The following is a 26,260-nucleotide window of genomic DNA, read 5'->3' on the forward strand; positions in this document are numbered from 1 at the left end:
TAAAATTCTCATCCTTGTTTTCAAATCCCTCCATGGCCTTGCCCCTCCCTATCTCTGTAACCTCCTCCAGCCTACAACCCTCCGAAATATCTGCGCTCCTCCAATTCTTGCCTATTCCGCATCCCCGATTTTAATCGCTCCACCATTGGGTTTTGGCCAAATCCATGCTGTTAAACAGCTGCCAAAGTGCAAATAGTGTTTTCAGTGAATTGAGTGCGACTGCTTTGTTCTGTGCCCAGTATATTCAGTGTGGGCATGTTCACTGCTTTTATAACTAGATCGGAACAAGACATCATGGGTACCAATATTGATGGGACTTTGATTGGATACTGTCCCCAGTATGATGCCTTGGATAACCTCTTGACTGGCTGGGAGCACCTGTACTACTATTCTAGAATCCGTGGAATGCCTGAGCAAATGATCAAGAAAGTGAGTCACAGTAAATCCCTCTATATTCATAAAAATTATTTAGCCCTGGATTGTGCTCTTTCCTGGTCAATCCTTTGTCTTCTCAGGTCAAAGAATCTCCTGGTGTACCTTGACATTGCATTCTGTACATCCAATTTGTCACCTCCTGGAATACCATGGTCTACACTGATGTTGTTTTCACTGCCATTTAGCTTCCCATGCTTTGTGCCCAGCATTTACTCTTATGCCCAACACCAACGACATCATTAAATCAAAACGATGAAGTTGGAGGACTGACAAGACAGTTGCGATAATAATAGGGCCAAACTTGCTCTCTTTTAATAAATGTATATAATATATTTAGTAATTAAGATTCCATTAGAACTTCAATCTGATGTAAAAGTGCAATTAAAAAACTAATTATTGACTCATTTATGGTAGAGTTGCTATATGAAGCTCACTATCAGATTTGTCAATTGACTGGAGCCTAGGGGACCTTTAAAATCAATTGGTCTAGTTAAGTTCAGGATGCATTGTGCTAACAAATGAGCTGATGCCACTAAATGACATTTTGCAATGTCTGGCAGCTGGTGAGTCTTTACATACTAATTTTAGAGTAAAGGTTAACTAGTGTTCTTATTACCTATTTCGCACAGTAAATTCAAATTGTGAGCAGTCTTTTTCATTCAATGTCCAGTTTCCACAGTGATATTGGAAATGCAGAATCCACCAACTTAATCCTGTATCATTAATTTTTTGTATGAAGAAGTATGAGGGGATTATAGCTAATTAATCCCCAAATAGGTTGCTGTATGGTGTCATAATCTACTTAAGTGTCTGTATTTCATGGACCTGACATGCATGAAACTACTTAAGTGGTTGTGTTTCATGCAGATGCTGTTTCTTAACAGCTTTGCACTGTTACAGATTAGCGGAATGAATATACTTGAATATAATGAAATCTAACCTGTATTTTACAGTGTGGACAAAATGAATATCCCAAAGCAATACAAGAAAATTAATTTAGTAAAGATTTTATTTGCATACAAATCAGGAAAGCCCCAGGTTATTCTGTTAGACATACAGATCTCGATTTTAACTCCCAGACGGGAACACTGCAAAGTGAGCGGCATGCCCGTCCGGGAACAGCAGCAGAAAGATTTGGCTGATTTTAAGCATTCTGCTTACCAAAACGGCCGGGAAGTCGATGGGATGCGGCTGCCCGGCCATTAAAATCATATGTCAGGAGGCCGCCACCACACCCACTAGAGGCCCAGGGTTATGGTCCCCGACGCAAGGTTACTGCTTTGGGAGGGGAATCCTAGTTGGAGGATGAAGGAGGAACCCTGGGGCAGGGGAGGGCCTGCTCCTCTTGGTCCACGAGGAAACTAAAAATAATTTTAAAAACTAACTTTGCTAGGCCTCATCTGACCCTGGCTGCTGGTTTTGCCTGGCAGGCAGGCATTACAAGAACGAGACTCCTTGCCACCTGCAATTTAAAATTACAGTCGGCCAGATTGGGCGGGAAAGGAGTGGGTAAGTCCCCCACTCCATTTTAACTGACCCCCTGCCTGGTTTCTACGAGGGTGGAGGAAGGGGTTGAAAGAGGAATGGGTACAAACAGTTTGCTTTGCATGAATCACACCTCCTGCTGAATAGCCATTTGGAGAAGTCCTCAGTCCATTTTAAATGACAGAGGTTTCTTTTCGAACCACATTGAGGTCACACATTTCCTGACCAGTTCTAACAAGGTATTGGCCAGGCATTTTTACCTCAAGACCACTACGTCCTCACAAGGAAGCATGCTATCTCTTCCATTACATGGATTGGTGCTGTCTCTGTCAAAATTTTGTACCGTTCTCGAGAAGTGTTTGATTAAATCACATGACTAAAAAATGTAAAGATTCATTCCCACCTATCCACAGCCTTTCCAGCAAATGACAAGCCATTTTGGGTCTACTCTATTAAATGTGTTAGTTTTATAGTAAAACTGATTCAATACTTTTTAATTGCATCTGTCTTATCATGGTGTGAATTGGATTGTGGTCCAAATCTCTAACAGGAAATGTATCTTATCATTTCCCAGCTAACCCAATACACATCCATCATTTTCTATGGGACAGAAGTGGCAATAGAAGTTAAAGCTGCTTGCAAATGTTTTTAACAATTGTGTTCTTCCTGCAAAGCATTAGGGTTCATCATGTAATCTCTGAAACCTTCAAAATAAATGGGGAATGAAGTTGAACAACTCAATATGTTACAGTATTTAGGCTCTAAAAGAGTAATTGAATTGTGGTATGTTATGGGTAGAAATGAGTGACTCTAACTTGGCTGAAGCCTGAGCTGACCACAGCCTATTGAGCCTGTAGCCAGGTCTGAACCAATTGTTGAAGCTGGTGCTGCCAATAAAAGCTGTCCCCGCTCCCTGTTTATTTTTTTTTGTTAGTTCCAGCTTGGATTACTGATACGAGAGAAAATTGCTGTTTCATGTGAAAGATGCAACCTAGTTCAGCCTCAGCAAGCCAGTTGAGTTTGTGTAGGCCTTGTCTTTCAGCCTATTAACATATTTGATTTTTGACGTATTAGACACCATAATACATGCCCCAATTATGACAACATTATAAAGTTCAATTAACAGTGTTTTGTTCTTTGTTGATCATTGTAGCATATTCATGATCTTGCTCATCGCCTGTACCTGACTGCACATGTCAATGAAGTAGTGAAAACATACAGCGGTGGCACAAAGAGAAAGCTCTCAACAGCACTAGCTCTGATTGGCAGACCTCAAATACTTTTACTGGTGAGACCTGTGGCCTAAAAATACCTGCTTCCAGATAATCAATCCATCCATTTCTTTTACAACTATTCTTTTACGTCTTTTTCAACTAGATGTAATGTAGAAGACATTTGATTGCTGTCTATATTAAGTCTTAAATACCATCACTATATCAGGATGTATTGTGTTCTTTGGCAACTTGTCAAAATTAATATGGATATATTATGATATGATGCTCAAGACCATAAGGAAATCTGAGGGCCATACAAAATTAATAGCGTTTCAGGTGGCAGGGCCCATATTATAGAGCACAGAGGCTCGAGACCTGCACCAACTCATTGCACTGAGCACTGAACAATGTGGGCAGGAAGCACCTAGGGTTCTGGGAGCTTGCACACCAATTGGCATAAAGTTCATCGAGGATCCAAATCTCATGCAAATTAGGGATCCTCCCCTAAATGCAGCTGGAGTGCCTGGGTAACACCCAGTGCAATAGGTGCTTCAGAGAAGGCCATACATAAAAATGTAAATATTTCCCTGGGTAGCCAACTCTGTCTAATAACGCCACCCCGAGTTCATGACCCTCACTTTTCAGCCTCCAAAGACCAATGCATTGAAAGGATTGTGTGTCCTGAAGCGTTCTGTAATAGAAAGTGATGGTACTCTACGGGCACACAGGAGGCCTTCCATAGCTGACATTCCCACCTTTCACCCCATTATGCTCCCAAGCGCTAAGTCTGCCTTTAGAATATTTAAGTGAGCTGACCTTGCATTATTGGGTGAGGTCAATTCATTATGGGCAGGTGCACAGAACGCCTAAGGAGCAGTCGTCTAACTGACAGTAGCGTGTTAACAAGGAGATCGATTACTTAGAGGTTGCAAAAATGAATCGGGGTATAATATGGCACGTGCACTGAGTGGACCACATTAATAAAGAGAATAGCCTACTCCTGTTCCTATGAGAAGTTGATAAAACTAATCTTGAAATTAACAAGCAGATGACTGGGTAAAAAACAGAGACTGCAGTTTAAATGCATCAACTGTCATTGTATGACCAATGCAAACAAGCCTTCTGAGGATGATGTTTTGGTGTGTGTTTCTTTATATTTAGGATGAGCCGAGTTCCGGAATGGACCCTGAATCCAAGCGCTATCTCTGGAAGACATTAATGAGTGAAGTGGAGGCTGGGTGTGCTGCAGTCCTGACATCACATAGGTACATCAACATGATTTTTAGCATGTGAGGGAATTACTGCAACTGTGAAAACAACAACAATATTGTATTTATTTCAGTGTAGTCAGGTTTTCCAAGCCAGAGACATAGGGCTCAATTTTAAAATAGAGCCGGGAAGAGGGCGGGGGGGTCAAATTGAAATGGGGAAACCCATTACTACGGGTTTCCCGGACGTCCTTACAATTTTGACGTAAGGACATCTTTTATTTTTTTTTTGTCTGTTTCCCGTCCGACTGACCAGCTGATTGACAGGCTGGTCTCAGTCAGACAGGGGAAGGGATCGGGGGTCAGTCACGGGGGGTGTGTGTCAGGATCGGGGGTCATCGCGGGGGTCTGCGATCATTGAGGGGGGAGGGTCAGGGGTCGGAGGATTGGATTGGGGGGAGGATCGGGGTCGGAGGTCAGAGGGGGAGGATTGGGGTCAGGTTCAGAGGGAGAGGATTGGGGGGGTCGGAGGGCGAGGGTCAGGGGTCCACGGTCGGGGAGTCCGCAATCGTTGGTGGGGGTCGGTGCAGGTAGGCTTGTTGGGCCTGGAGGAAGCACCTACCTGTTAGGCTTGGGCCTTCTCAACTCCTTTCACGAGGCAGAAAACAGATGGCCCGGGAATCCCGGCCCCCCGGGGTTGAAATCGGGAATTTGAGAAAAATGGAGGCCTGAAGCCTCCTTGAAAGGTTTTAAGGCCCGACCCACCTCCTGGGAGCGGGTTGGTCCCCTGCCCCTCTTCCCACCCCGGTGAAAACGGGAAATGGGCAGGTTGGAGGCGGGTTAGGGGCAGGTGTGGAATGGTGGCGATTTTCAATGCTCCCGCCCCCAACCCACCTGTTTTTTGCTTTGAAAATTGAGCCCATTATGTTGGGCTATTAGTAACAGGATTGCAGAAAGAATGCTTTTTACTTGTGGCTTAGGTGACTTTTGGAGCACAGCTTGACTGAATATGGGGCCTGCCTGTGGGAACTTCTTCAAAATAACCTTCATTGCTCCACAGATTTCTTCCCTTATCTTTCTAGGTCCCCTGAGAATAATTGGTTAAAACCTCTGCTTCACTAATATCAAAGGCCTGAAGCACATATTGAGTGCTTGTTGTAACTAAGACACTAATAAATAAAGTGTGCGTGTGCTATTACTTTAAGTCTTCGGGACATTCTTGGTGGAGCCTGGCGCCTGATTTTGGGTCATGAGGATTTTTTTATTAATGCTGAGAGCAGATAGTCTTCAGCTTCTCTTGCAGACCACTTTGTAAGTGTACAAAAAAGAGTTTATTCAAATCATCTCACTAAGAACCAGTAGTTAGGATGTTCCATCATTACCTACTGAGGAGAAATAGGGACATAGCAGTTCCCCATACCGTTACAGTTAATACTATAAGATAGATTTCCTGCACCCTTGCACGCTGCGAGCTGTGTATCAGAAAACTGCAGGCAGTGGGCTTGTGACTTTCCAATGCAGCTTGAGATTATGTGAGGTATGCCACCATGTGTGAGGACTCAAAAAATCTGCCTTCATAGCTAGAACAAAATTAGTTATTTTAGTTCTCTTTTTTGTGTTGCTAATTCTATAATGATTTATAGTACTTAAAAAAAAAAAAAAAATACATATAAAACACACCTGCTTACCCCACGCCTGTGCTCCTGACCTCAGCCAATTTCCGGGCATCAGAGTAATTTGAATAATTTGGGTGGGCTCCAGTGGTCCTTCCAATGCCATCAGGTGGGGAGGAAAGAAATTACAGCACAGCCAGTAGCACCGGCAGAAGTAATGAAAATTAGAAACAAAAATCAAATCGCCTGCCTTGCCTAGAACAATCAGTCACTCTACAAAGGAGCTCTTTAACTTTTAAATCCCCTCGTGGCCCACAGATACACTGGAAACGTTGAATCCACGGTGTTCCTTGTGTCCAGAGGCATGAATGATGGGAAATGCATCAAATGACATATTGCCATCATTTGTGTCTAAGTATAATATGCCTGCCCATATTTGAGTGGATGTATTGTGTATTCAACATCGCTTTCAGCAGGAAATACCAGAGTGGCACTGGATGACAAACAACTTCCCTCCCTATTTTCCTCCTCCACATGCCCAGGTTATAACCGAAGAGGAAATTTAAGAGTAATCATTAGAAACATAATACAACTCAACATAATTTAGCACCAAATTGGCATCTCACTCTCAAGGATGGAAAAATTAACACTAGTATAGTAGAGGGTACTGTTCTGAAGTTGGAGGTTGAGAGAGCTCTTCTCTATATCTAACCATGATATGCCTGACCTGGGGGTATTTGATGCTGACACTTGGTGCCCATAAAGTGTCCATTCCCCAACACTTATGTCCACAATGAGTATAAAAACGCAACAAAAAACAATGGGGCAACTTTCTCCGAGCAGATTGCAATGCAGTGATTCATTGTGTGGGTGTTTAACTTAACATCACTCTATGTCCAGTACTATAATCTGCTTTGAGATTGCTAAACACTATAGTTATACAATAGACAATGGACAAGACCATAACTCAGAAGCTCTGTAACATTACTGCAGTATTCTTGCTGACAGTTTACATGTTTGTGATAAAAAAATTATGGACAGTCTGAAGATTTCTAATATTTTTGAAAACATCAACAAGCTTTCAAAAGCCTCCTGGCTCTCATTTCCAGTTAACAGTGTGAATTGAATCACCGCTTTGTCATGTATAACAAACATCTCTAAAGTTTCAGAAATATTACATTACAGCCTAGTTTTAGACCAACTGGGACAGGGTCAGTTAAAGGAACACTGGACCCTCAAGGAGATTTTGGACCGGTTCAGGTCTTAGAAGAATTTAAAACATGTTACCACTATGCTACACGACACCAGGCGACCATTTTGACTATCGCACCAAATTTGTGTTGTAACAGACACTGCAAACTTTTTCATGCCCTTTTTATTTGTATGTTAATTTCTTTATTTAATTATCAATAAAGTAGTGGCTGATGTCATAATCAATGCAAAGATTACATCTCTGATCACATCATTGCTCCCTCCTTCACTTTCCTTTCAAGATTAGTTTTTCTATAACAAAAGAGTTGCTGTTTTTGTTAGTTTGGCTGTAAAAACACACTCAGCTAACATATCTTCACATTATTTAATACTAAGTAATTTAACCTAGAATGTATTCACTATGTATTGTCATGGTTAACATAAATGCACTGTTTGGTCAAGCTGTAAAGGCCATAGAACTAATGAACTATAATAACGTATTTGTTGGTGAGTTATAATATACTGATTGTTTCACTGATGAAGTCACTGATCTGAGCTCTCCTCTGAACTAATTACTTTGATAATATTGACTTGTTAGGTCAGGTCAGGTTGTATCACTTACCGATGTAAAAAAATGCTAAATCCCACTGTCTTTGGAGTACTGTGATCTCACCATTTGCAGAATTTGATTAGACTTTCAAAAATACCTAGCTCCAATAAAGATTTTTTACATAGAATTACATAGAATGTACAGTACAGAAACAGGCCATTCGGCCCAACAGGTCCATGCCAGTAATTAAGCTCCACAGGAGCCTCCTCCCTCCCTACTTCATCTAACCCTATCAGCATATCCTTCTATTCCTTTTTCCCCTCCTGTGCTTATCTAGCTTCCCCTTAAATGCATCTACGCTCTTTGTCTCAACTACTCCTTGTGGTAGCGAGTTCCACATTCTAACCACTCTCTGGGTAAAGAAGTTTCTCCTGAATTCCCTATCAGATTAATTAGTGACTATCTTATATTTATGGCCAAGTGGAAGTGTCTTCTCTACATCTACCCTATCATACACTTTCATAATCTTAAAGACCGCTATCAGGTCACCCCTCAGTCTTTTCTTTTCTAGAGAAAAGATCCCCAGCCTGTTCAATCTTTCCAGATAGGTATAACCTCTCAGTTCTGGTATCATCCTAGTAAATCTTTTTTGCACCTTCTCCAGTGCCTCTACATTCTTTTTATAATATGGAGACCAGAATTGTTCACTGTACTCCCCAAGTGTGGTCTAACCAAGGTTCTATACAAGTTTAACATAACTTCTCTGCTTTTCAATTCTATCCCTGTAGAAATGATCCCCAGTGCTTGGTTTGCTTTTTTATGGCCTTATGCATCGCTGCTTTTAGTAATTTGTGTATTTGTACCCCCAGATCCCTCTGCTCCTCTACCCCATTTAGACTCTTATTTTCCAAGGAGTATGAGGCCTCCTTATTCTTCCTACCAAAATGTACCACCTCACACTTATCTATATTGAAATTCATTTGCCAATTACCCGCCATTTCTGCAAGTTTATTAATGTCGTCCTGCATTTTGTCGCAGTCCTCCTCAATATTAACTATACCCCTCCAATTTGATGTCGTTCGCAAATTTTGAAATTGTACTTCCGATTCCCGAGTCCAAATCGTTTATGCAAATAGTGAACAACAGTGGTCCCAGCACTTGTGGAACACCATTTCCCACCTTTTGCCACTCTGAGTAACTATGATGAACTACCATATGTAAGATATAGTCTAAGCACTAGGTAAAAGTGGTTTCCATTATTTTTGTTGATTGCATTAGTTTTTTTCATGCTAACTCTCTTCTTTTTTTTCTGGCTCAGTATGGAGGAATGTGAGGCCTTGTGTACAAGACTCGCCATTATGGTAAATGGGAAATTCAGATGTATTGGCTCACCCAAGCACATAAAAAACAGGTACATTTCACATTCAGTAGGGCTCCAACCTTATTGAATGGCTTTGAAGAGTATTGTATCCTTTTAACTTATGTTCACAACTTTAAAGCATTTAACTGTTTCCCTTTAAGCATTCCTGGTATTGGTAAACTGGAGGCAATTTTATTCTGAATTTAAAGTTTCAGGATTTTTTGTGAAACTACATTGGTCACATTCAGACAGGAGGAAATCATACCTGTCCCTCCTGGAAGTTGCAGCCTCTCTTCCTTGTACTTTTTTTCCGGCTGACAGCGTTTTTCCGGCATGGACACGATGGGCCGAATGGCCTCCTTCTGTGCTGTAACTTTCTATGATCCTGCTGACAGATATAACTGTTTAAGACTTTGATGGAAAAAAAAACTGAGGTCCAAACATTTAAAAATGTGTTGGCATTAAATCCTAGCTGATTTTAACCAATTTATCAACACTTAAGCAAGTATACATTTTTTAAAAAGTGGTGGCACTGAACCGCAGCTGATTTTGGCCAATTCAACAACAATTAATCAAGTTAATTCAGACAGAAAAGAGCATGCTGCACTTACCTGCCGCACCCAGACCTCACTCTGAGGAATGATGTTTCTGCCAATACTGTGTCCCGGGGATTGTTAACACTGCTGCCATTTCCGAGAGCAGAGTTTATGCTGGTTTGCTCATTCTGCCGTATGCAAAGGAGTTCGCCAGGAAACTTCGGCGAAAATTGCTGTTTGTGATATCGGCGAGGAGACAGTGTAAAGTGCCGTTTCCGCGACCCAGGAAACTCGGCCATATTTTTATGTAAAATGCTGTTTTATTTTGTTCTGTTTTTAGAAGACTTTTCCGGTAATTTAATAATTATTTATCAGTGAAAATTTTGAATTTACCAATTACTTTCAGTTTATCATAACCCACCGTTTTCTTTATCAATCAGGTTTGGTGAGGTTTATTCAGTTAAAGTAGGCCTCAGCCGAAAATCAGCTGACTCAACACAGCTCACAGACCTGCTGCAGACACACTTCCCAGGCACAACCTTAAAGGTATTTTATATAAAATAGGAACCGATGACTATATGTCACTGGAAAGGGAATTTAGAAAGTTGTGCAAAATCAAATCATGGATTTAAAGTCGTAGTGTCCCAGTTTTGTTGACTATAAACAGATTTGAAAGGTTCAATTACAAATTGATTACCAAAGTTGGTACCAGTTGCACAGATGAAACTATAGTTCAACTTGTGAACTGTAGATCCTTAGTCATTTAATGAGATTTGCATCATGGTCGTTGGCTTACTTTTTATTATTGGAGATATATAAATAAATTCAAGTTGTTATTTGTTGTTGTTATGAATTAATATATTATTGCTTAATAGATTAATGAGGGAGTTGCTGTATACTGTATTTTTATAATTTTTTTTCAAGTTTTCCTTTTTTTCCTCCATTCCTCATGAAAGATGCCACTCATGCTGAGACTACCTGTTCAGTAGCAGCCTTTCAGTAGTGTGCTGAAGTGCCCCCCAGCCAAAGTATAGGAAATATCCTGGTTCCAGTGCCAGATTGCCCTGCAGAGACCAATTGCAGTGGCCAAGATCTGCTAACTCAGCACAGATTGGGATCAAACTTGGAACTTTCTTTATCTACCTTATTCAGTATCACACTAGAACGTGCACTCACCAACTGAGCCATGCGAAGAATGTAGTTTATATATTAAAAAAAACTAAAAATACTAGAGGCTCTCCCATGCATTGCTAATGGAAAGTCGGATCAAGTGAGCCATGTTCTGAAGGTTTATTAAGAATTAAATAAAAGCAGTAGCTATTTAATTGCATGTTTTTTTCCTCAAATATGATAAATTAAGCGGTAGTGGCAATTTAATCGAATGGGTTTGGTTAAAAAAATATTAAATGAAGTTGAGCATTTATTATAGTCTGTGTGGTCTGTGTATAGTCTGTATGAATAAGCAGTAGCTGTGGATATTTAATCCAAAGGATTCCAATAAATTTATTAATTAAATCTACTCGAGATTTAATTGAAGAGGATTGAGTTAAAATTTATTAATGAAGTAAAAGAAATAAATGCAACACGGCTCTGCCAAAACATATTAGTGAAATGAAAATTAGAAGTGGGCTGGGAATATTTTTTTTAAATGAAATTTTGCGTTGGAGGTGGTACAGGGAGTGAGTGGAAATGCTTTTAAATTGATTTCTCCCGCAGGTGAAAGTTGGACCTGAGGAGTGGGGAGGAAAGTATTTTAAAATTAGTTCTTCATCCAAGTGGGAGCAGGGTTTAAGAAGTAGGCATGTGTTGGGAAGATTTTGCAGATGGCAGAAGGGATTGAGATGCAGGATTGAGCTGGGAATATTTGTAATTGTATTTTGTGATCTAGGAGTGGGAACTGAGAAGTAAGGTGGTGCTGGGAATATTTTGAAATTATTTTTCAAATTATTTTTCATTTGGACCCTACAGCATTTCTAGGCAGTTATTCTTTATTATTATAGGAAAAGGAATAGGCCATTCAGCCCCTCATGCCTGTTCTTCCATTCAATTAGATGATGGCTGATGTCTGTCTCAACTCCATTTACCTGCCTTTTCCCCATATCCTTTGAAACCCTTACCTAACAAAAATCTACCAATCTCAGTCTTGAAAATTTCAATTGACCCAGCATTCATCCTTTTGGGGAAGAGTTCCAGATTTCCATTGCCCTTCCTATAAAACAGCTGTTTCCTGATTTCACTCCTAAATGGCCTGGCTCTAATTTTAAGATTATGCCCTCTTGTTCTGGATTTTACCCCATCAGACAATATAGTTTCTCAGTATCTATCCTATCAAATCCCTTTATCATTTTAAACACCTCAATTAGATCATCCCTCAACTTTCTAAACTCAAGGGAGTACAATCCAAATTTATGCAACCAGTCCTCAAATTGAACCCTTTAAGCCCTGGTATCATTCTGTGAATCTATACTGTACCTCCTCCAAAGTGAATGGGCTATCAATTGGGCTGCGTAGCGCCCATTTTGTAGGCGCTGCGTGGCCTCCTAAGGACCTAAATTGGTGTCCTGACTGCATGCGCACACTTCTAGTGTGACGTGCGCCGGATGCCATCTTGGTAACGGCGTTTGCGCACATGCAGATAATGAACACCAGCAGCATATATATAGGGAGAATATGCGGTAGATCATTGTACAACGCTAATTTAAAGGGACAGATGCGATTTTGGAACTCAAACTTTCAGCCAACACAGTCTTAACCTCGCACAGTTGAACAGTTCATAAGCAGCATGGAAATTGGCCAAGTGACAGGAAACAGAGTGTAGTGGTTTATAGGGATCATGCAGGAGTTACTGGATTATTGCTTCTGGCTGCTGATGCATTTGTACCTGTTTTTGGAGGTCTCCTATACTTGAATACTAGGACTAGGGGACATAGCCTAAAAATTAGAGCCAGGACTTGCAGGAGTGAAGTTAAGAAAAGCTTCTACATGTAAAGGTGGTAGAAGATTGGAACGCTCTCCTGCAAACAGCAGTTGATGGTAGCTCAATTGTTAATTTTAAATCTGAGATTGATAGATTTTTCATAACCAAAGGTATTAAGGGTTATGCGGCTAAGGCGGGTATGGTAAGGCTAACTTATGGAGTTAGAATCATAGAATGGTAACAGCACGAAGCCCATCGAGTCCGTGCCGGCTCTCTGCAAGAGCAATCCAGCTAGTCCCACTCCCCCACCCTATCCCCATGGCCATGCAAATTTTTTCCTTTCAAGTACTTATCCAATTCCCTTTTGAAAGCCATGATTGAATCTGCCTCCACCATACTCTCGGGCAGTGCATTCCAGATCATAACCACTCGCTGTGTAAAAAAGTTTTTCCTCATGTCACCTTTGGTTCTTTTGCCAATCACCTTAAATCCATGTCCTCTGGTTCTTGACCCTTCCACTAATGGGAACAGTTTCTCTCTATCTACTCTGTCTAGATCCTTCATGATTTTGAATACCTCTATCAAATCTCCTCTCAACCTTCTCTGGTCTAAGGAGAATAACCCCAGCTTCTCCAGTCTATCCACGTAACTAAAGTCCCTCATCCCTGGAATCATTCTACTAAATATCTTCTGCACTCTCTCTGAGGCCTTCACATCCTTCCTAAAGTGCGGTGCCCAGAATTGGACACAATACTCCAGTTATGGCCGAACCAGTGTTTTATAAAGGTTCGTCATAACCTCCTTGCTTTTGTACTCTTTGCCTCAATTTATAAAGCCCAGGATCCTGTATGCTTTCTTAACCGCTTTCTCAACCTGCCCTGTCACATTCAACGATTTGTGTAAATATACCACAAATCTCTCTGTTCCTGCACCCCTTTTAGAATTGTACCATTTAGTTTATATTGCCTCTCCTCATTCTTCCTACCAAAATGTATCACTTCCCACTTTTCCGCGTTAAATTTCATCTGTCACGTGTCCGCCCGTTCCACCAGCCTGTCTATGTCCTCTTGAAGTCTATCACTATCTTCCCCACTGTTCACTACCCTTCCAAGTTTTGTGTCATCTGCAAATTTGGAAATTGTGCTCTGTACACCAAGAAAAGCAACGGTCCTAGTACCGACCCCTGGGGAACACCAATGTACACTTCTCTCCAGTTTGAAAAACAACCGTTCACCACTACACTCTGTTTCCTGTTACTTGGCCAATTTCATGTCCATGCTGCCACTGCCCCTTTTATTCCATGGGCTTCAACTTTGATGACAAGCCTATTATGTGGCACTTTATCGAACGCCTTTTGGAAGTCGATATACACATCAACCGCGTTGCCCTTATCGACCCTCTCTGTTACCTCATCAAAAAACTCTTATCAAGTTAGTTAAACACGATTTGCCTTTAACAAATCCGTGCTGGCTTTCCTTAATTAATCCACACTTGTCCAAGCGACTGTTAATTTTGTCCCAGATTATCGTTTCTAAAAGTTTCCCCACAACCAAGGTTAAACTGACTGGCCTGTAGTTGCTGGGTTTATCCTTACACCCTTTTTTGAACGAGGCTGTAACATTTGCAATTCTCCAGTCCTCTGGCACCACCTCCATATCGAAGGATGATTGAAAGATTATGGCCAGTATCGTCACAATTTCCACCCTTACTTCCCACAGCAATCTAGGATGCATCCCATTCGGACTGGTTGACTTATCTACTTTAAGTACAGCCAGTCTTTCTAGTATCTCCTCTTTATCAGTTTTTAGCCCATCCATTATCTCAACTACCTCCTCTTTTACTGTGACTGTGGCAGCATCTTCTTCCCTGGTAAAGACAGATGCTAAGTACTCATTTAGTACCTCAGCCATGCCCTCTGCCTCCAAGCGTAGATCTCCTTTTTTGTCCCTAATCACTCCTACCCCTTCTTACTACCCATTTACTGTTTACACGCTTATAGAAGACTTTTGGATTCCCTTTTATGTTAGCCGCCAGTCTATTCTAATACTCTCTCTCTTTGTCCCTCTTATTTCCTTTTTCACTTCCCGTCTGAACTTTCTATATTCTGCCTGGTTCTCAGTTGTATTATCAACTTGACATCTGTCCTATACCCCTTTTGTCAGTTTCATCTTACTCACTATCTCTTTTGTCATCCAGGGAGCTCTGGCTTTAGTTGCCCTATCTTTCTCCCTCGTGGGAATGTACATAGACTGTACCCGAACCATCTCCTCTTTAAAGGCCCCCCATTGTTCAATTACAGTTTTGCCTGCCAATCTTTGATTACAATTTACCCTGGCCAGATCTGTTCTCATCCCACTGAAATTGGCCTTTCTCCAATTGCGTATTTTTACTTTAGAGTGATCCTTGTCCTTTTCCATAGCTAATCTAAACCTTATGATAATATGATTGCTGTTCCCTAAATGTTCCTCCACTGACACTTGCTCCACTTGGCCCAACTCATTCCCCAGAACCAGATCCAGCAATGTCTCCTTCCTCGTTGGGCCAGAAATGTACTGGTCAAGAAAGTTCTCCTGAACACATGCCAATAATTCCTCTCCCTCTTTACCCCTTACACTAATACTATCCCAGTCTATATTAGGAAAGTTGAAGTCCCCCACATTATCACAAATTTGCTCCTCTATATCCTTCCCACTAGTTGGTGGCTCATAGATTAACCCAGTAGTGTAATGTCGCCTCTATTGTTTCTTATCTCTAACCAAACAGATTCTGTCCTTGACCCCTCAAGGACATCCTCTCTCTCCAGCATTGCAATATTCTCCTTAATCAATACTGCGATACCCCTCCTTTTTTTCCTTCCCTAGCTTTCCTGAACACCTTGTATCCAGGAATATTTAGTACCAGGTCTCCATTATCGCCACAACATCGTATTCCCATGTGGCTATTTGCGCCTGCAGCTCACCAACCTTGTTTACCACGCTTCGTGCGTTTACACACATGCGCTTTTATTCTCTCTTAATCTGATCACACCTAGTACCGTACTATTTTTTACCCTAGTGCTATCTGTCTCTCCCAATTCTTTGTGCCCCGGTTTCTCCTTTCCAATGCTCCATCCTGGTGCCCCTTCCCCCCCCCCCCCCCCCCCCACAGCACCAGTGGACCTCCCATCCCCCCCAATTACATTGGTCCCAGCTCCATTGAGGTGCAACCCGTCTGGCCTGTACAAGTCCCACCTTCCCCAGAACTGGTCCCAATGCCCCAGGAATCTAAAGCCCTCCCTCCTGCACCATCTTTCCAGCCATGCATTCATCTGCTCTATCCTCCTATTTCTATACTCGCTAGCGAGTAGCACTGGGAGTAATCCGGAGATTACTACCTTTGAGGTCCTGCTTATTAATCTCTTTTCTAACTCCTTAAAATCTGCCTGCAGGACCTCATCCCTCTTTCTGCCTATGTCGTTGGTACTGATATGGACCACGACCTCTGCCTGTTCACCCTACCTTTTCAGAATGTTCTGCAGCCGCTCAGTGACATCCTTGACCCTGGCACCAGGGAGGCAACATACCATCCTGGAATCACGTCTGTGGCTGCAGAAACGCCTGTCTATTCTCCTAACTATAGAATCCCCTATCACTATTGCTCTCCTGATCTTTCTCCTCCCCCCCTGTACAGCTGAGCCATCCATAGTGCTGTGGACTTGGCTCTGGCTGCTCTCCTCAGTCAGGGATCAACCATGATCTTATTGAATGGCGGAACAGGCTCGAGGGGCTAAATGGCCTACTCCTGTTTCTATATTCCTATGTTCCTAAAATAAAGTTTCAATACTCTACAGCGAGTGGGCTGGCTAGCTAACAGACAACAGCAAGGGCACTGGCGGAATGGCAGGGTTGGGACAGGAATGATGTCATCCTGAGAGAGGACAGCAGGTTCATGTACCATGGAGCCACTGCCACTTGCTGCCTCCTGTTATGCACCACCTTCTCCTGCAAGAAAGCGGGCCGTGTGTCTGTGAGTGTCCTGCAAGATGTTTGGGTGATGTGCTTGTCATGGTTGAATAGCTACCAGTGTGTGTGACCTGTGAGTTGTGGGTGTGCGGCTTGCAAAAGAGGTAATGTGTGAGGGTGAGAGGAAGCATCTGATTGGAAGAGTTGAGTGCTGATTGAAAGAGTTTGTTGGCAGGCGGGTGATGGGGGTATAGTGCGTAGAGCAGTGGATGCGGCTAGTTAGTAGGAGATGCCACTTGACAGTTGACCTCACTCACCTTGAACCACTCGTGTCAAAGCATTGAACTTCTTCCTGCATTGCATCCATGTTTGTGGTGTTATGCGCCTGGCATTGCCTTTGTCCCCTACTGCCTCGGGAGCATAAGTCTGGAGAGCCTCTTGTCCCCCTCTGGATATAAGATGCCCCTCCTTCTGTCCACCTCTTGCACCGAGGCCTCTAGCGCATCATCCGAGAACGTTTGTGCACGCACTCTCGCAGGTCTGGTACAAACTCAGATTGGTGAGATCTGGCGTGCAGATTGAAGGATGTGGGATTTTGAAGGGCGCAAACTTTATTCAATGTTTTAACATAACTCAACAGTTTGTAAACATAGGGTCAGGACCTGCATCTGTGATTTACGTGTGTGATGTCTGATCTCCGTTCTGTCTCCATGCGGACGCGTATCTTTACATTTTGCAAATAAGATGTGCAGGCTGCCTTTAAGAGGTGCAGGCTGCCTTTAAGTGGTGCTAGCTACTCGCGATATCAAGCCCCCCCCCTGCTGGTGAGCAGCCACTCAACAGCACAGGTAGGCCTGGCTGCTCACAGCAATCATGTAAAACCGAACATTTGTGCTGCCTGCATCACAACGACCGGGCGCGGGTTAATCACATACCGCGACCCCCGTGCTCAGTTTCAGGATTATCAAATTTAATCCCCAATATATCTTTCCTGAGGTGTGCTGCCCAAAACTGAATGCTGTACTGCAGATGGTGCCTGACCAAAGCTCCACACAACTGAAGCATAACTTTCTCCCCTTTGTAATCCAATCCCCTTCGTACCTGTGCATTAGCTTTTAGTTATCTGTGTACATGGCCACCCACATCCCTTTACTCTTCCACAGCTCCTAGTCTCTCACTATTTAGATAATATTCGATTTAAAAATTTTTTTTTTAAGGAATCCCACTAGTTTTATTTGTGACGGCCGATAACTTATATTACACTACTATAGTGACACGAATGTAGAGGTTTCAAACATTCCCACAGGTTCCACAAACACCGCCACATGATTGTCCTTAAATTCCCATTTGCCCGTCCGAGGAGAACCACACATCATTTCTGTTCTGTGATTGCTGGCGGTGTCTTCTTTTTGGGTTTCAGTTTGAAGAACAAGATAATGGATGCGATCCCTGCGTATGTAGCCAGTACATAATTCCTCCTGCCTGTGATGGTGTAGGCACTGAAGTACTGCCCACTCACGTCTAAGTCCCTTTGTAACTTCCTGTTCCCATCTACACAGTGTATTGTGCCTCCTTACTTAGTGTCATCCACAAACTTGGATATATCACTCTCTATTCCTTCATCCAAGTCATTAATATATATGGAGAAAAGCTGAGGCTTAGTACAGATCCCTGGGTAACACCACATGTTACATCCACCAATCAGAGAGCGTTTCCTTCACCTCTACCAACTGTCTCCTCTCTCCCAAACAATTAGCGGCCCATGTCACAAGGTTAACTCCAATTCCGTGTGCTTTCATTTTTGCTAATAATCTCTTGTGTAGAACCTCATCAGTGCCTCCTGGAAGTCCATACAGACAACATTCACAGACACTCCTTGATTCACCAGGCTGGTGACCGCCTCAAAAAAAATTCAATCATTCAATTGGATTACTCAGACATGACCTACACTTCACAAATCCATGCTGACTCTCTTTGATCAGCTGATACTTGTCCAAACGTTCAGTCACTGAGGGCATGATTTTGACCCCGAGCCGGGAAGGGAGCCGACGGGAAACCCAGAAGTACAGGATTCCCGGACATCCTTATGATTTTGACGTAAAGACATCTTTTATTTTTTTTTGTTGGTTTGTTGTCCGACTGACAGGTCTGATTGACAGGCTGGTCTCAGTCGGACAGGAAAGCAGCCAGGGATAGGACGTGTTCAGGTAAGTCTGCAGGTAAATCTTTGTTTGTATAGATGGGGGTGAGACATGGGGAGGCATGGGTGGGCATGGTTGGCATGGGGCATAGGCTGGCACGGGGTCGTCAGTCATGGGGGAGGGGTTGGGGGTCAGTCACGAGGGGGAGGAGTCAGGATCGGGGGTCATTGCGGGGTCGGTGATCTTTGTGGGGTGGATCGGGGTTGGGGGTCCGTGATCGGAGTCGGGGGTCCGCAATCACTGGGGGGGGAGGATCGGGGTCAGGGGTCCGCAATGATAGTGGAGGCCAATCATCTCAGCCCCGGGACATTGCTGCAGGACTTCCTCAGGGCAGTGTCCTAGGCCCAACCATCTTCAGCTGCTTCATCAATGACCTTCCCTCCATCATAAGGTCAGAAATGGGGATGTTCGCTGATGATTGCACAGTGCTCAGTTCCATTCACAACTCCTCAGATAATGAAGCAGTCCGTGCCCGCATGCAGCAAGACCTGGACAACATCCAGGCTTGGGCTGATAAGTGGCAAGTAACATTTGCGCCAGACAAGTGCCAGGCAATGACCATTTCCAACAAGAGAGAGTCTAACCACCTCCTCTTGACATTTAATGGCTTTACCATTGCTAAATCCCTCACCATCAACATCCTGGGAGTCACCATTGATCAGAAACTTACTGTGGCTACAACAGCAGTTCAAAGGCTGGGTATTCCGCGGCGAGTGACTCACCTGACTCACCAAAGCCTTTCCACCATCTACAAGGCACAAGTCAGGAGTGTGATGGAATACTCTCCACTTGCCTGGATGAATGCAGCTCCAACAACACTCAAGAAGCTCGACACCATTCAGGACAAAGCAGCCCGCTTGATTGGCACCCCATCCACCACCCTAAACATTCACTCCCTTCACCACCGACGCACCGTGGCTGCAGTGTGTACCATCTACAGGATATACTGCAGCAACTCGCCAAGGCTTCTTCGACAGCACCTCCCAAACCTGCGACCTCTACCACCTAGAAGGACAAGGGCAGCAGGCACATGGGAACAACACCACCTGCACGTTCCCCTCCAAGTCACACACCATCCCGACTTGGAAATGTATCGCTGTTGCTTCATCGTCGCTGGGTCAAAATCCTTGAACTCCCTTCCTAACAGCACTGTGGGAGAACCTTCACCACACGGACTACAGCGGTTCAAGAAGGCGGCTCACCACCACCTTCTCAAGGGCAATTAGGGATGGGCAATAAATGCCGGCCTCGCCAGCGACGCCCACATCCCATGAATGAATTTTTTAAAATCGGGGAATGGTGGCGGGGTCCGCAATCGTTGGGGGGTCGCTGCGGGTAAGCATGTTGGGCCTGGGGGAAGCACTCCTACTCCTCCCAGCCCACGAGCTGTTCCAGAAAGGCACCTACCTGTTACTCTCTGGCCTTCTCGCCTCCTTTCACGAGGTGTAAAAGAGAAAACCCGTGAATCCCAGCTCCCCGGGGTTGAAATCGGAAACTGTGGAAAATGGAGGCCCGAAGCTTCCTTGAAAGGTTTTAAGGCCCGACACATCTCCTGGGAGCGGTTTGATCGCCCGGCCCTCGACCCGCCCTAGTGAAAACCAGAAATGGGCAGGTTGGAGGCGGGTCTGAAATGGTTGTGATTTTGAATGCCCCCCTGACCCCAACCCACCTGTTTTACACTGTTAAAATCATGCCCTCTGTCTCTGATAGATTCCAATAACTTCCCATTAACTGATGTTGACTGACTGTTTTGCAGTTACCTGATTTCTCCTTCTCTTCCTTCTTAAATAATGGAGTGACATTTGCAATTTTCCAATCCAAAGGCACAATTCTCGAATCTAGAGAACTTTGGAAAATTCTGAAAAATGCATCTGCAATTTCCTAACCTATTTATTTTAATACCCTGGGGTGAAAACCATCAGTTTCTGGAGATTTGTCTATCTTAAGATCTATTATACAAAGAAAAAAGGAGCAAAAAAAAGGGATAAAGTTTTTTAATTGAACCTGGAGTGATCAATGGGAGGGCCCAGAGCCACCATCCTTCTGGAGAATAAAGGACTAGATTTGCACTCCGCGGCTGAATACAAGAATATTGTAATGCAAGATTGTAATTTGTCTAATTCACCTTTGCATTCCTTTATCCCAGGAACAACATCAATGTACTCTGGAGTATCAGGTGCCACAGAAAGAAGGGGATTTAGCAAAGATGTTCCAGTTTCTTGAGAGCAAGAAAGAGGAACTAAATATCAAACACTATTCCATTAGCCAAGCCACTCTAGACCAGGTATGCTACAAACATTTGATATGGACATGACAGCAACTGATTAACTGGTTAAACCTGCTACCAGTTCTAATATTGTTTCCTCTGAACCTGCTAATACTTGTGCATTATTAACGCCAGTCACTAAAATCCCAGTTGCATGGTGTTCACAAAAGAGGAAAAAAGTGAGCATGGTGACACCTTTTCCCTTTTCCTCTTCAATTCCTTTTCTATTATTTTATTCCACGCTCATTCTTTTTGACGTGCTCCTAGACTGGTCAGTATCCTTTGATGCCAGGGTGTGTCTGTGCCCAGTCAATAGTTTGCACTTACATTGACATATGACACAGAAAGGTATGAAGTATCAGATATTATCTTACAAGGGTTGGCTGGGGACTGGCAGAATTAATTATACATATAATTATACAGACTGACAGAATTCCAGGCTCATTCCCTGCTGTTTTCTGAATCTGCTATCACAGCTTGTGATGTAGGGGTTGCAACAGTTGCATGCAGGGCACATCTGCAAGTAGCCTCTCATTCAAAATAACAGCTCAGTACAGAACTGGCATCGGTGGTGCTGTCATCTTGATACTGTAAAAATTCATCCACAAGATCCTGCCCTACTTCTGACTCATACACTTCAGGACTTGTCCTTTAACTGGGTAGCGTCAGTACCAAATACTTGTATGTAATTAAGCAATTTCAGTGGAATCTAATGGTGCATCAGTCCCAAATCCCAATTCATTTGTACAGTCATTTTTCTATTTATCAGCTGTTATGTTTAAAAGGAAAGCAACACAAAGTGTTGAAAGAATGAAGCCTTTTAGATCTAAGTTGGTTCAACTTTGCATTTTTTTATTTTGATCTCAACATGGCATATCTTGTCTGGATTTTAATTGAGACTGGTTAGATCAAGAGACACTGTGGTGACTGTGCAGATAAAAAGCTAAGAATCCATCAGAAGGCCAAAATGTAGGCTGTGCTTACAAATCTATTGAATCCCTAAGGGTAAATTTTCTGATTGTACTCACTCGCACGGAATCTTGTCCCCTGGAAGTGCCTACTGCAGTAGGTTCAAGGATATTCCTGTTACTTGGTCCAGCTGGGTTTCAGTTCATGCACTATGATGCTGGAAATAATACTAATATCACAAGAATAAAGTTGTAATTTTCCCCGTCTTGCTGGTTAGAAATGTGGATGGTTTCTCAAACCTTCTCTATCTCTATTCCTTCTTTTCTTTACTCTGCTGCACTTTACTTTCCCTCACTGTGTAACTTTAAGGAACTTTAACTAAGGCTACACATTTTTCACAGAGTCCTTGAAGTTCCATGCAATTAGGGAAACCTACTAAATTTCATAGTAGCGTTTCATATAGATTTTAGAAAATTTCTATGAAATTCATCATGTATTACAAATCTGCTCCCAGGTATCCATCATTTAATTTGTTTTTCCATATACACTGTTGATTATATACTAACAATAGTTGAATACCTGTCTGGCTTGTAATCATATTTCTGTTTCACTCAATAGGTGTTTATTAGTTTTGCTCGCCAGCTGGAGGAACCTCTGGACCAAACAGCTGTAGAAAAAAGCAAAACCAATGTATCTGTATAACTCACTGATGAACTGTACAAGGAAGCACAGAAAAATACTGGGCTAATGATGGAATACAGGCTTGACTTTTTTTAAGAACATAAGAAATAGGAGCAGGAGTAGGCCATACGGCCCCTCGAGCCTGCTCTGCCATTCAGTGAGATCATGGCTGATCTTTGGCCTCAACTCCACTTTCCCGCTCGATCCCCATATCCCTTGATTCCCCTAGAGTTCAAAAATATTATCATGTGATGTTTTAGATCTCAGGTTTTGATGAGAATTAAATACCTCAGAAATTTATTTTATTAGTGACACATTGGAAGGAATTTTTTAACATAGACTTGCCTAACACTAAAAATGTATTAATGGATTTTGAAGGTACTGCTGCTTTTGTAAATGTTTTTTGTTTATTTTATTTAACATTTACATGAAACCAAATTTGCAGTAGTTTAACTTTTTAAAATGAAACTGCTGGATTCATTGAAAATGATTGTGCCTTTACATGTAGTGTAAGTTCCCTACGAGTATCTCTTAAAATGTGTAAAATTCTACATTCTGGTTGAATATCATGATTGATACATAAGAAATCTATTGTTCCAAAGGTTGGGGCAATCACAAAAAAAAGAGGAGATATACAGAACAATGTAATGTCTGAAAAATAGATATTGAGAGCATGATATTTGGAGGTTTCATTTTTGTTAAATTGAGGGCCTGAAAATTGACTGATCTTGTATTTTTTAAAAGAAAGATCCATCATAATTATACTAAAAAAACTAAAATAAGAATCACTTTTGGAATACTACTAATTTTAGTGCAGTCAGCCTAAAGAAAATGAAACAAATGTTATTATGTACTGTTGCCAGTCAAAATTAATTGTGCTTTTTAACATAACTGAGCTGTCCTCTGATAAAGCTTCCACTCATATAACTTGTTTCTGACTGTGTGTAACAGGTACTAGAAGTTAATGTGATCAAGATTTTAAAAAGGTAAATAAGATGCAAATCTTTTTTTATCTGATAATGTAGTGCATGTAAAATTAATGTAAAATGATCTACTTTCCTTAAATTCACTGCATTAAACGAGCCAATTTTTGGGTGTTTTAAAGGTGAAATCAAATTATAGTATGGTGTTGTCAAAGTCATGTTTTTTCGGTTGAAGTTGAACATTTCCTGTTCTGATGATATTGCAAATTGAAATATTTGAAAGCTGCACTAAATAGGGCCTTGATTGCAGTTATATAAATGGTTTAAATGTTCTGGTATTTTCAAAAGTTAGCTATTAGGAATTGTATTATTGGAGATCTATTTATGTTTGTTCAAAATTGTTTGTTTCTTGAGAAGAAAAGGAATTTGGCAATTTGAAAAAAGATGATTTGCAAGTCGACAGATCTTCTGTTCTTCTGAATGAGGGTGTTTAAATAATTGCATTGTTGACAGATAGATAGTAATAGGTTGCTATGGGTTCTTGTGTGTTAATTGTCCTATTGGCTGATAGACTTTCAAGCTCACCATTGACTTAAAATTATTTTTGTAAGGGCTATGTGGACAGTGGTCACAGAGGCATTGCTTTACTTACTGAGTCTGAACCCCAATTACCACAGTGGTGCTTTCCCATGTGGACTTGAGTACATTAAGAAGGGTTATTACATTGGCTGTTCTGATGTGTTCTGGACAAAGCTTCATTTGCAGTATAATTGTAATGTGGTCATTTTATATCTAAAAATATTAACAATCAAATCAATCATATCCCTACAATCTATTGAAAATGAACATTTTTAACTAAATAATTATATATGTATTTTCTTCCAGTTCCATAGATCTCCTGCCATGCATTTTTTGGAAAATTATACAATAAAGGCAGATCACTATTGAAACTAATTTGATATCAACCTGTTTGAGCCTCAAATAATAAATGGCCAGCTATTACTGTCTATCCAGTCCAAGTTAAATTTGATTTTTTTTTAGTGAAATAAATAAGAGGTAGGAAAATTATTACTAAAGCTGAGATCTAATCTGCTTGACAAGGGAGAGGAGATATTGAAGCGGCCAAAAGGAGTTACCTCCACAAGTCACCTCCTCATTTACAGTAGGGTATGTGAAGATGGTTGAAGCACTCCCACACACTTAAGGTTCTTAACCCCACCAATATATTAAATATAAACAATTGTATTTTAGAGTAATTTTAATTAATAAGTTTAAATAGTTTATCAGATTGCTACTAATATATTATTTGTAAAAAGAGATCAGTCTCTGAAGAAGACAGATTTGTTCTTAAATGTGCTATTTTCCTGAGTTTATTTAAGAGTAAATGTTCTGAAGTAAAAAAAAAGGTTACAGATGTCCGATAGAATATTTGCCATTTAGAAATAATCTTAAATTCATAGTGATTTTAATTTTAAAAAGTAATGCAGGTTTGTCAAGGTTAAGAAGCAACATGAATTAAAATGGAGGAGGAAAAATTAAAGTAGAGCCACTGAGTCTGAAATTCCGGGAGTCTCACTGTGTTGGTGAAAATGTGGTGGAGCAAAACTCTTATTCAGCCTTGGATCCCAATCCAGATCTCATTCCCAAATCACAGGGAAAAGGTAATTTAAATATTTGGAGTAGATGGCCTGCATGTGTAAAGGCACATCAGAGACACCCAACCAACAGCAGCCAGGAAAATTATAGCGAATGTTTGATTGGAGACCTAAAGATGAATAGGTCCAAATTTTTCAATGCTCTTAAGTGCCACCGTATGGGATCAATTACTTTTGGGGCCGTTCCTGAGCCCCAAACAAAACTTTCACTTGCTCTCAACCGGTGAGAGTTCCGTTGAGCCTAATGGGTAGCCCAGGAACACCTCCAGGCATTTGAGAAGCAGATAGAAGACTCCCCCCGCTCCGCCGATCCAAAATTTCCACCATTGTGCCCTCTCTGAGCCCAGGAATTTCAGCTCCATAATCTTCAACCATTGAACTCAAGGAATTCAAATGCTCACAAGAGATGCTTCGGACTGCTCAAGAAAGACACAGAACTGAAGCTGATCTAATTTTACAAAAGCATTCATAGTTTATCATTTAGTACCTGAATTGATAGTTATATTTGCCTACAGAACAATTGTGACTACACTTCTGAAGTAATACATTGGTTGTGAAGTGTTTTCGGATCTTCTGAGGGTATGAGACACACTATATAATTGCAATTTCTTTCTTCTTACACGTGATTATCTGAGTGCAACTGAACTTCATCTTAATCCAAGAGTCAGACCTATTTGGTTATGTTGTTTCTTTTACTTGGCTGATTTGTTGTTGAGTTAATCTTGGAATTGTTTTCTCATCATTTTAATCAAATAAATTACTTTTCTATTTTTGTAATCTATTCCTTGGCTGATAATTTGTAATAGTATGTGTAAAGTTAGTAATATTTAATATAATTACTGGATATAATCTTGGAGTGAAACATACTGTAATACATTGTTACAATGCTGGGACCTGGTTGTTGCCCCAAATTGATTATCCTTGTGTACAATGGTATGGATTTTCTGTCTTGTGTTCATCAAAATAATAGATGTTACGACGAGGGACAGGAATACTTTTCCACTTTAATCACCTATTCTCAGTAGTGGCACTTCCAGTTCTGGTATGGCATGGCCAGATACAGAGTAAATCTCTCTGGATGCTGCCTCAATAATGTGCCTTATCCTCAACCTCAGAAGAACACCACTTACTACATCAATTTGAATGATTCCATTTCTCACACTAGACATCCTTAA

The 26,260-nt window shown here is 41.6% G+C and overlaps 1 protein-coding gene across 1 annotated transcript in view; it reads left to right on the forward strand.

Annotated features, from left to right (window-relative positions):
* The window catches only part of LOC137341749 (ATP-binding cassette sub-family A member 13-like), a 336,924-nt gene extending 311,058 nt beyond the window's left edge, over positions 1 to 25,866 (forward strand). Inside the window, exons 57-63 of the mRNA XM_068005215.1 lie at positions 279 to 429; positions 3,074 to 3,208; positions 4,296 to 4,399; positions 9,015 to 9,107; positions 10,033 to 10,138; positions 20,798 to 20,935; positions 22,445 to 25,866. Of these exons, the coding sequence (XP_067861316.1) occupies positions 279 to 429; positions 3,074 to 3,208; positions 4,296 to 4,399; positions 9,015 to 9,107; positions 10,033 to 10,138; positions 20,798 to 20,935; positions 22,445 to 22,528 (811 nt within the window). The 3' untranslated portion in view covers positions 22,529 to 25,866. The remainder of the gene's footprint in view (positions 1 to 278; positions 430 to 3,073; positions 3,209 to 4,295; positions 4,400 to 9,014; positions 9,108 to 10,032; positions 10,139 to 20,797; positions 20,936 to 22,444) is intronic.
* Positions 25,867 to 26,260: the final 394 nt, after the last annotated feature.

Source organism: Heptranchias perlo, chromosome 2 (assembly GCF_035084215.1).
Source record: "Heptranchias perlo isolate sHepPer1 chromosome 2, sHepPer1.hap1, whole genome shotgun sequence".
In the NCBI taxonomy this organism is placed as follows: Eukaryota; Metazoa; Chordata; class Chondrichthyes; order Hexanchiformes; family Hexanchidae; genus Heptranchias; species Heptranchias perlo.